The sequence below is a fragment of the Diabrotica virgifera genome, chromosome 9 (genome assembly GCF_917563875.1).
Source record: "Diabrotica virgifera virgifera chromosome 9, PGI_DIABVI_V3a".
Taxonomy (NCBI): domain Eukaryota; kingdom Metazoa; phylum Arthropoda; class Insecta; order Coleoptera; family Chrysomelidae; genus Diabrotica; species Diabrotica virgifera.
The window spans coordinates 114,098,934-114,111,214 of NC_065451.1; the positions used below are offsets into that span (position 1 = coordinate 114,098,934).

The 12,281-nt window shown below is 33.6% G+C and overlaps 1 protein-coding gene across 2 annotated transcripts in view; it reads right to left on the reverse strand.

Moving 5' to 3' along the window:
- Window positions 1–12,281, reverse strand: part of LOC114328735 (puratrophin-1) — a 988,347-nt gene that overhangs the window by 486,329 nt on the left and 489,737 nt on the right. For both annotated transcript variants that reach the window (XM_050661949.1, XM_050661948.1), the window contains exon 2: window positions 3,352–3,611. In XM_050661949.1, coding sequence (XP_050517906.1) covers window positions 3,352–3,368 — 17 coding nt within the window. In that variant the 5' untranslated portion in view covers window positions 3,369–3,611. The remainder of the gene's footprint in view (window positions 1–3,351; window positions 3,612–12,281) is intronic.

Sequence of the window (12,281 nt, forward strand, 5' to 3'; positions counted from 1 at the left end):
TAAAACGCATGCCTAAATATTTTGGTATTTATGTAACATGTATGACATCGTTGATAATAATCGCTGAAATTTTGATTTTTATTGGTTTCTATTGGTCAAAATCTTTATGAATGAAATGATCACATATTACACAAGAGCTCTAAAATTACAGATTTGCATTCCGACTGACACTTTGACAGTTTTAATTAATAAAATAAGAACGTGAAAAGATTACCTAGAGAAACTATTTGAAGACCAAAGAGATAACACCTTTGAGCTAGAAGAAGAGTTAAATGATGTACCAACAATATCACAGCAGGAAGTTTGTTCTGCAATGACAGAGCTAAGGATGTCAAAGCAGCAGGTCCTTATAATATACAAGCAGGACTACTCAAACTAATGGAGAACGAATCAATATCGATAATCACAAAGATACTCAACAAAATATACAACTCTGTACAAATACCAACATAACCAATTCCAAAAAAAAAGGTGCCAAAAAATGCGAAGAATACCGTACGATAATCCTCATGAGTTTCCAAAATTGTTCCCAAAGATAATCCATAAGAGAATTTACAAGCTCTGTGAAAGTTAAATTTCTTCCAACAAGTTTGAGTTTATCAATGATGTTGGTACAAGAGAGGCTTTGTTCTCAGTACAAGTCTTATTCCAGAGATGCAGAGACGTCAGTTGCGACGTATACACGACGTATACAAAAGAGGCAAGAATTCACAATCAATATCTGAAAATAATTAAAAAGCTTTACTGAGATCAGACCTCAAATCTCAGAGTTGAAGGTGAACACCCCCAATATGTGAAAATCATGCGTGGAGTAAGGCAAGGCTGTATTTTTTCTCCTCTAATCTTCAATCTCTTCTCTGAAAAAATATTTATCGAAGCTTTGCACTAAACTGAAAAAGGTATTCTACTAAATGGGTAGCGGCTAAACAACATCAGATATGCAGATGACAACATAGTATTTGCGGACAACCTACATAGAAGACCTATAAGTCCTTATGACCAAAATCGCATATTACAGTTAACAATATGGACTCAATTTAAACGTAAAGAAGACAAAGCGCATGATCATTACTAGCATTAGCAAGAAAATGATGAACGACGGTCAACTCTACGTCAACGAAACCCTTGTAGAAAGAGTGAAGCACTACAACTAACTCGGCACCATAATAAATGAAGAATGGACCAACTAGCAAGAAATAAGAGCGAGCATCGAACTCTACGTCAACCAAAATCCTGTAAATATCTGTAAAAAGAGTGAAGTACTAAAACTACTTCGGCACCATAATAAATGGCACCAACAACCAAGAGATAAGAGCGCGCATCGGAAAAGCTAGATCCACCTTCAACCGGATGGGAGCCTTCTTCAAGAGCCACATCCTCTTTCTTGGTGAAAAATAAGAATGCTGCGTGTCTTGTAAGAATGGTTTTCTGTCCTTTATATGGTGTTAAATCGTAGACCTTAAACGAGGATACGTGCAGAAAATTGGAAGCATTTGAGATGTGGCTATATCGGAGAATACTTAGTATCCCGTGGACTGACCGAGTCACAAATGAGGAGGTCGTCAGAAGAATGAAGAAGAATCGAGAGGTACTGACCACCATCAAATCTCGAAAGTTGCTGTGCAGCTTTTCCGCGTTGCTGCAGATAAGATAAAGATTGCCATGATGATCGCCAACATTCGTTACGGATAAGCACATCAAGAATAAGAAGAAATCAAAAATATCTGGAGTCGAATTAAGTCGATATATTTTATACATATTGTTATATTCCGATTTGACATGGGAAATAAAAGACTATATTTATATTTAAAATTCAAATTAAAATAAAAATTTTTATATTTCCCAACCACGAGCATATAAATTTTGAACATCCCGTATAAGACAAATTTTGTAAAAATAGTCATAGCTAGTTTTCAAGAAAGTGTTTTCGCAGAAGTGTTTACTAGCCCCATGAACAATGCGTTTAAATAAGCAATTAAGGTGCTGGTTTTAAGAAAGTGTTCTTTGAACTGTTTATCAAAACCACGGACATTATATATTATTAAACAAAAGAATAGGTCATTAAGTTTTTCAAGATATGCGGGTAGGTAATTTCATTAGCCGCACGGTATATAGTAGACAGTTAAAAAAATATACCTGTGTATTAAGATTCTTAAACATAGATAAAAATATGATTAGTTTGAAAATAGAATTAAAATAGTCGGAATATTATTTTTTCTTGAAAATCCATAAAGATATGTTTAGAAAAAGGAAAGTATTTTTTGGTAAATATGTCATGATTGAAAGTTGTTTTTGATTGGCTGGAAAATTAATTCTGGAGGGGAACGATTTGGAAGGATGCGAATGAATGAGGAGAGAGAAGCAGTCTGTTTTGTTGGATCGAAAGGAAGAGTCCAGTTTTGAGGGTCGTGTACAAAAAAAAAGTAGAACGCCGGTTGGTTTTTGGAAAAGTGACAAGCATCATATCGTGGAACGAGTAATAGGCCAAGTCGAGAGATGATATAACTCTTTGAGTCTAAAGTATCCAGTGTTGTTTAAGTATTTCAAAAAGTTGGAATACTGCATCAGGAGAAAGCCGGAACGAGTACTGTACGAGACATAGTGAGGAAAGGGAGAACGAGTTTGCAGAGGAGCAGGAACATTATTGGAAAACGTGGACGAATTTCTTTTGATCGCAACACTAGCAGAGAGGAAAACGTGTTTTGTCTGAAGACATTGTCGAATCATCAGCAAAGGTCAGTTTTATTTTTTGTTGAGACATGAATGTATGGTTTTGCGTATTAAATACCACAGTACATATTGAACTACACATTTCACTATTATAAAATCATCAAACCTCAATCAATTTTGTTACTTATAAATCGTTATAGTTGTTTTTTTTATACAATAATATTGATAAAATAATTTTTTTTTATATCAAAAAAATTTGAACAGGTAGAACATCCTGTATAGCAGAGGTAGAGAGATTCATAGTTAATTATTTAAAAAACGGAGATAAAAAGAAATAGGATTCCTATTTTCATAATTGTTAGATAAAATAAAGATAGAAGAATAAAGAAAATTTGCAATATTAAACATTTATTTCCGTTAGATAAAATAAACGACTTTTATAATTTCTAATTAAAATTCATATGTGTATTATTTTATTCCATTTTATCTATCCCTATTGGGAAGCTACTGAGAAATATTTTGAAGCCACGAAAGTAAGTATTGATAGCATAATTTAGCCCTGAGATTTACAATTTATTTATATTTGATTTGTTTGAATAATGAGATAATTAATTGATTAATTAATCAAAGTAGATCACAATCATATATAAATAGGAAATAAAAATATAAAAAAAGTCTTACCTGAGGTTCGAACACATTATGTCATCTAAGGATTGTGATGGATCCCTAAATTGGGCAATGGTATGGCTATGTAGTTGTTGCTGTTGTCGCCAAAAAAGCGTAACTTCTAACCCTGGGGTACTTCGGTTTCTAACACAAAGGTAACAGTCTCTGTTTCTCACATTTGATTTATCTAGTAGGCCTAGGTGGACGGCTATACCGGATTTGCCGAGACACAATGGCCATCCTGTTGGAATAGACGAATCACAGGAATGCCCATACTGAAACAAAAAAGGACGAATTTAGAAAACATAAAGTTATCCGTAAAACATAAAATAAAGTAGTCTAGGCAGTTGTAGGCTTCTATATTGTAATCGGTTTTTACAGGCTACTTCGATTTAGAGGAATACCTTTGTAGACCAGGGCGGATTTGTTTTGAGGTGGATGTGAGAAGTGGCATTCGGATTTTTGCAGATAAAATTAGACGACAACTTCAGTAATTATACTTGACTTATGCTCCTTCTTAAATATGCCCAGAACATTAATAAAAAAATTAAAATATTTAAAAATTTCGAAAAACATCGATTTTTTTCAACTTTCATTGCTTATAACTTTAAAACGATTCATTTTGGAACAAAGTCGTACGGAAATAAAATAAAGATTCTTAAATTTTGTATGAACGGTTTAAAATACGGTTTAATATACGACTGGTTTAAAATGTCCTAAATTATTACCCTTTCTGCAAACTAGAAATAAATACAAAATCAGGGGGCAAAATAAGCCTGTTTTTATTCAATGTTTTTCAACCACTTTTGTTGCACTTAGAAACTTCGTAATTCGCTTAGAAAATTCTTACAACAGACTTAATCCGTCCAACAAATTTCATTAAAATTGACATAATAGATTTTGCATAATAACTTTGCAATCTAATTTTTTTTAACAAGTTCAAATTTTTTAAAAACTTTCTGAACCAAAAGTAGACCATTTAGAAGTTTGCTATATGTCATTACACGAATATACGACTGTTTTGGATTATCGCGACAACGAATATTTTAGTGTGCAACATAAGAAGAACGAAAGTAAATGGCTCTAGTAAGTCAATAATTCCAATAAGCAACAACGTGATTTGCAACTTACTTTCGTTCTTCATATTTGGCACAGTAATATATTCGTTGTCGAGATAATCCAAAATAGTCGTATATTCGTTGAACAGGGTATAATTTTTTTACATATCAAGAAGCGCTCTACCTATCTAATACACTTTACAGAATTAAAATCGGACTATTTACGCCGCCTCAAAGTTATAAACAATTTTTTGGCTTATAAACAAATATAGTGAGGACGTGAAAAATGAAAGAATACCCATGAACGATCACATAAATCACTTATTTGTATTTGCTGTCATTTTCTGCAACAAACGTTTGTTATTTATAGAAAAAGACAGCAAATACAAAATAAGTGATTGATGTGATCGTTCATGATTCATGGGTATTCTTTCATTTTTCCGACTGTATGTAAACTTTACTTGACAATGTCGTCATTAACTTTAAAGATGGCTTTTGAATGTTCTTGGATAACTATTACTTGTATAATTATATATATATATATATATATATATATATATATATATATATATTGTTATATTTCTATTTGATATGAAAATTAAAATTTGATAATTATAGACAGATTTCAATTTAATATAAAATATTTTCAATTTTCTCAACCACGGGCATATAAATTTAGAACAACCTGTATACAACAAATTGTTATATTTAATTTTAAGAAGTGATTAAATAAGACTCAAGTGAAATCGTTAATAGGTCATTATCGTTGTTCGCGGAAGGATCGGTCATTAGCCGATGCTAATTAAGACTAAGTGGAAATAGAGAATAGGTCATTAAAATTTGTATATAGTAGAAAGTAATTTTAGAATGGGAATTAACTATTTTCTTTGAAATCCATTAAGCATATTTAGAAAGTTTAAAAATCGGTTTTGAGGAATACTGCGAATGAGAGTTGGTGGTGGAAGTTTGATTTGTGAATCTGGAAGGGATATTTAGAAAGTAGGGGAATGAATGACAAATAGAGATCAGAATGTTTTGAGCTGTCGAGAAGTGAAGTCGAGTAGTAGACGGTAGTGTACGGAGAGTGAGAAAGCCGGTGTAGTTCCGTGAGTGTGGAGTATCTATCGTAGAACGAGAGGTAGGCCAGGTTGAGAGTAAAAGAACCTCCTTGAGCCAAGAGTTCCCGGTAGCTGATTGCAGTTTCGAAAAAGGTAGAACACAGCATCATGACAGAAGCAGGAAACGAGAGCTATACGAGTTAGTTTCAGAGGAGAACATTACTGGAAGCCAGGACGAGGTTTTGATTGCAGCCAAGGATAGCAGGAAACGGGTCTTGTGTGAAGACATTCTCAGTGCACCAGAAAAAGGTCAGTCTCATTTGTTTGGACATGAATGTATGGGTTTTTCGTAGTAAATACCACATTTAAAATTGAAGAAACATAATCAATAATATCAGAAAAGCTTCATCAAACTTAAATAGAATTGTTGCTGATAAATCATAATAGTTAAATGTTAATAAAAACTTTCAAATTGGAAATCAAAAGGAAATAAGATTCCCATGTGTAAATGTTATGTTTAAGAATAATAAGATATAGCAAATATTAAGCAGTGATTGCCATTTAAATAAAATAAACAATATTTTGATTACAATTGTAACCCATATGTGTTATTATTTTACTCTTTTCTTTCCTATCCTGATTAGGAACCATTAAGAAATACTTAGAAGCCACGTATGTAAGTAATTAATTTTATAAATAGCCCTGAGATTAAAAACATATTGATATGTGATCTGGTAAATTAATTAGATTATTAGTAATGCATTGATTAAATTAAATGACATATAAAATTATCATCTCATATCAATAATCAAGATCACAACAACTGTCGTCCAACGTGGAGGGCATTGTAAAGTATTTCTAGTGGCAAATTTGAAGGATAGAAAGAGTAAAGCCGGTATTTGAAAATTTATATGCCTGTGGTAAAAAGTGAGATACTTACATTTGATAACATAAAATTTTAGATCTCTTTAGGTACAAATTTTACATAACTGATTTAATATTTTATTTTTACGATATTACATTTGATATATTTATTGACAATTTATAATATTTGGGTGAGAAAAAGTCGTCTTGGTAACATACTAGTAAAATTTCATATTTGGCGGGGACAGTACTTCTTGAAAACAAATGTCTGTGACAAGAAGCCAAAGCAAGGACAACAAAAAACAAAAAGAACATTCAGACCAAGAAGATATTTTAGACACGACAATCATGGCATCAGAACAGCAAGAATTATCAGGAATAGATAAACTATTACAACTGATGCAACTCCAGTCACAAAAACTGGATGACAATCAAAAAGAAACAAAACTAGCAATGGATGAAGCGAAAAGGACAATGGATAAAAATCAGGAAGAAACATCAAAGAAAATGGATGAAACACAACAAAAAATGGATGAAACACAACAAAAATTGGATCAAAAAATGGATGAAACACAACAAAAAATGAAACAAGCAATAGAAGAGAACAACAAGAAAATGGAGGAACGCATAGGAAAGTATGAAAAGGAAGTAAAAGGATGTTTGACAACAATGAAAAACGAGATGAAAGAACAAGAAATGAAAATTCAAAATAAAATAAAGGAGATAACGAATTGCCAGAAAAAAGAAATGGAAAGTTTGGAAAACAAGTTGCAAAACGCTATTCAAGCAGACATAGAAGAAGTGGAAAGAAAGATTGCGGAAATCAATACTCAACAAAATGTCGGAGAAAGAAGAGAAATGGTTATACATAGCACAGATGACGTGAAGATAAGGTTTGGCGGGGATGTAAGAAGATTACACCCAGTGCCGTTCATAAATAGCCTGAAAAAGAAAATACAACACATCGGAAATTTCGAAACAGCAAAAGAAACTATCAGAAACTATCTCAAATATGAAGCAAGCCTATGGTTCGATAGTAAAGAAGAAGAATTCGGCAATTGGCAACAATTTGAACAAAAATTTTTGAATTATTTCTGGGGAAAGGTCCAACAATTGGAAATTAACAAGGAATTGCAAAATGGGAAATACAATGATAGGATGGGTGTATCAGAAAGGACATATGCTTTGCAAATTTACAATAATGCAAAACATTTACAATATAATTACTCATCGGAACAATTAGTCGAACTGATTGCAAGACATTTCGAGGAAACGCTGGAAGACTATATCACATTGCAAAATTACAAAGACATAGATAGTTTATGCCAATTCCTACAAATAAGAGAATCACGTCTAAGAGAAAGAAAATCAAGAAGGTCGCGAGAAGATTACAGGCCCCGAGAAACACAAGATTACAGAGATAGAAATCAAAATAGGAGGGACTATACAAGACGAGATTTTAATCCCAGAAGGGAAAACGAAAATAGAGACAACGGAAGAGGAAATTATGAACAAAGAAATAGGCAATGGAATGAGGATAGAAATCGAGAATACCAGAATAGAAACATCACACGCTCAAATCAAGAAAACAGAAATAATGGTAGACAAAATGAACAGGGATATCGAGAAAACCGAAACAGATCCGACAGACCAAGAGAAAATAGAAGAGAAGTAAATAATACCCAGACAGATGAATATGACGGAGAGAGACAGTATGACGAAAATATAAACAACGATGAGCAACCGGCGTCTTTTCACGACGGCGCTCACTAAAAACCAAAAATCAAACAGGAATCTTTTGTCACCCCAAGGAGTTTATTAAATTGGCAGGAAACAACGAAAAGAAAAATGGAGTTAATTTAAAATTTGTGGATGGATTTATCAACGAGAAACCAATTAAAATTATGATAGACACTGGATCTGAAATAACATTGGTCAACAGAAAACTAATAGAAGAAGTTAACTTAACAAATTTAATTTACAAAATACCTAGGGTAAATTTAGTGGGCGCAAACAAACGGACATTGGCAACTATAAATGAAGGCATACGAGTAATGGTACGACTGGGTAAGAATATGTATGCACTACAATGTGTAATAATGCCAAATATGTCACATGACATGATAGTAGGAGTTGACGAATTGGCAGAAAAACATGTAGTGATAGATTTTAAAAATAATACGATGAAACTAACAGAAGAAAAAGAAAAAGAACAGGACAAGGAACATGAGAAACAAAATACGGACGAATCAGGTAAAGAACAAACAGTGGAAATGAATTTGGCAGCGAAGCAAGGACAAAGAAAAAAAAGGAGAAAAGGTCGGAAAAGGATAAAAGAAAATGAAACCTGTGGCTCCTCAAAAGAAGAGTTGAGCCCAGAAGAAGAAAGTTTGAGAGTATCAGAAACAAAGGAAACCGATTCCTCAAAAGAAGAGACGAGCTCAGGAGAAGAAGAAATAAAGCTAAAAAATGAAAGTGAAAAGAATATGATTGAAACAGTAGTATTTGAAGAGGAGGTATATGCAAACGAGGATGCAGAATGCACGGTAAACATGTGTGAAGAATCTGAAAAAAAAGACAGAAAATTGATATGTGGAGAAGGGAAAGAAAAAGAATTGCGGTTGATGTTAAGAAACTACGAAAATTTGATCAATGAGGAAAACAGAGTGGCGAAAAAGTACGAACATTCATTTGAGGTGAAAAACTTGGGAAATTTTCGATCAAAGACTTACCCGATTCCATACAAGTATCGACAAGAGGTGAAAGAAGAAATAAATAAAATGTTGGAAGATCAAATCATCGAAAGATGTGATTCACCGTATGTTAACCCGATTGTGATAGTAAAGAAAAGCAATGGAGAATTGAGATTATGTTTAGATGCCAGGAATATCAACCAGCACACTGTATCACAATATGAATCACCTCTAAACATCGAGGCCATTTTTGGAAGAATCACCGGGTCACACATATTTTCGAAAATTGACTTAAAACACAGTTTTTGGTTGATACCGTTAGCTGAAAAGTGTAGAAACTACACCGCTTTTTCTATTGATGGTATTGTCTACCGGTTTAAGGTAGTGCCATTTGGATTGCAGAGTGCTTGTGCTGCACTCGTCCGAGCTCTACATACCATTTTGAATCGCCATGAAGATTTCATAGTTCATTATATCGATGATTTATTAATTTTTTCACAAGATACTCAGAGTCATCTGGAACACATAGAAATAATTCTGAAAGAATTGGACACAGCGGGATTGAAATTAAACATTGAAAAATGTCAATTTTTTCAAAAAGAAGTCATTTATTTGGGTTTTCAATTGGACACCAAAACAGTAAGATTAGCCGAAGACAGAGTCAAGCTCATAGATGAATACCCAAGACCAACGAATTTGAAAACATTGAGAGGTTTTCTTGGCACGATAAATTATTTTAAAAAGCTGATTCCCGATTTGAGCCAAAAGGAAATCCCTCTGATAAAATTGCTTAAAAAAGGAATAAAATGGAATTGGAAAGAAGAACAGGAGGAAGCTTTCGAAACATTAAAACGAGAATTCGCAAAAGGAACGAAAATATACCACCCCATTTACAATTTACCTTTTATACTCCGAACTGATGCGTCCATACAAAAATTTGCAGGAGTTCTGTCTCAAATACAAAACGACCAAGAAGTGCCGATATGTTTTATATCTCGAGTGACTAAAACACATGAGAGAAAATATAGTGTTACAGAATTGGAGTTTGCCAGTGTACTATATTGCGTAAACAAATTGAGGTTTTACTTATTGGGAGCAAAATTCACAATCGAAACAGACCATGCAGCTTTAGTACATATCATGAAGAATAGATTAGTAAATAATAGAATACATAGAGGCATTCTATTATTACAGGAGTATGATTTTGAGTTCCGATATATAAAAGGGAAAGACAACATAATAGCCGACGCTCTAACACGGGATGAGGACACCGGAAAAAAGGAAACAATTACTCTACAGGTGGGACTAAATAGATTAATACAAGAAGAAGGGATATATTCGTTAAATGAGATAAGGACAAACCAGGAAGACCTAGAGGAAAGAGAAAAAAGAAGAGCGGAAGTAGAAAATAACATATATTTTAAGAGAATAGACGGAAAGGAACTATATTTAGTGACACAGACATTGGCCGAAAAGATAATAAAGAAATTACATGAGGACAATGGGCATATCGGTAGCAGAAAAGTTTGGCTCGTTTTTAGGGAAAATTACATAAGCCGACAGGATTACCGCATTGCAAAGGAAATTACCCAGAAGTGCGATGTATGTCAAAAATATAAGAGTCGGAATTTCAAAAACGAAAATGTTGCCAAAAATATTGAAGCCCGAAACAAACTAGACATTGTAGCAATAGATATGTTAAGCGATCTAATTATGACCACTAAAAGGAACAAACATATTCTGGTAATGGTGGATGTGTTTTCAAAATACGTAAAATTATATAGTTGCCGCACCACAAAGGGGGAAGAAATATTAAGAAAAATAGACAATTTTATAGCCATAGTAGGAACACCAAAAAAGATTCTACTGGACAATGCAACGTATTTCCGAAATGATCGTTTCAAGGGACAACTTCGAGAACGAGGAATAGAGACAAATTTTGTCAGCATCAGGCATCCACAGAGTAATCCTTCGGAACGATTCATACAGGAAGTGACGAAATTTCTTCGCATTGCAACAGATGGTCAACATCGCCACTGGGACAGGAAAATGGTGGAAATAGAAAGGTATCTAAATACAATTCCGAGCACAGTAACAAAAGAGACCCCAGAATACATCATGAAGGGTGTACTGCCGATAAGGCCATGGGAAGACCAAGAGCCAAAAGAATATCAACAGGTGATTGAAACCGTACAGAGAAGATTACGGCGAAGCAACGAAAAATATATCCAAAGACAGGAACAAAATAGAAAAAGAAGACCAGTGACTTTCCAAAAGGGTGAAAAAGTACTCGTGAGGGCATTACGAGTATCAAATCTTCCTGGGGGCATTTGCGCAAAGTTGATGCCTGTTTTCGAAGGCCCGTATATCGTGAATAATGAAAATGGGATAAATAGTTATGAGTTGAGGCACAGGAACTCGGAAAAGATCCGAGGAATTTATAATATTCACGATGTATACAAATATCACGAATAAAAGACAGAATTACATGAAGTAGATAGTAAGTTAGGATATAAGACGTAGATTAAAGTAAGGAAATATACAGGGAGTTGGTTTTGCCTCGAGAAAATTTATTTAAAAATGCAGATAAATTTTATCGAATACAAGGCGGGGATTTGTTATATTTCTATTTGATATGAAAATTAAAATTTGATAATTATAGACAGATTTCAATTTAATATAAAATATTTTCAATTTTCTCAACCACGGGCATATAAATTTAGAACAACCTGTATACAACAAATTGTTATATTTAATTTTAAGAAGTGATTAAATAAGACTCAAGTGAAATCGTTAATAGGTCATTATCGTTGTTCGCGGAAGGATCGGTCATTAGCCGATGCTAATTAAGACTAAGTGGAAATAGAGAATAGGTCATTAAAATTTGTATATAGTAGAAAGTAATTTTAGAATGGGAATTAACTATTTTCTTTGAAATCCATTAAGCATATTTAGAAAGTTTAAAAATCGGTTTTGAGGAATACTGCGAATGAGAGTTGGTGGTGGAAGTTTGATTTGTGAATCTGGAAGGGATATTTAGAAAGTAGGGGAATGAATGACAAATAGAGATCAGAATGTTTTGAGCTGTCGAGAAGTGAAGTCGAGTAGTAGACGGTAGTGTACGGAGAGTGAGAAAGCCGGTGTAGTTCCGTGAGTGTGGAGTATCTATCGTAGAACGAGAGGTAGGCCAGGTTGAGAGTAAAAGAACCTCCTTGAGCCAAGAGTTCCCGGTAGCTGATTGCAGTTTCGAAAAAGGTAGAACACAGCATCAT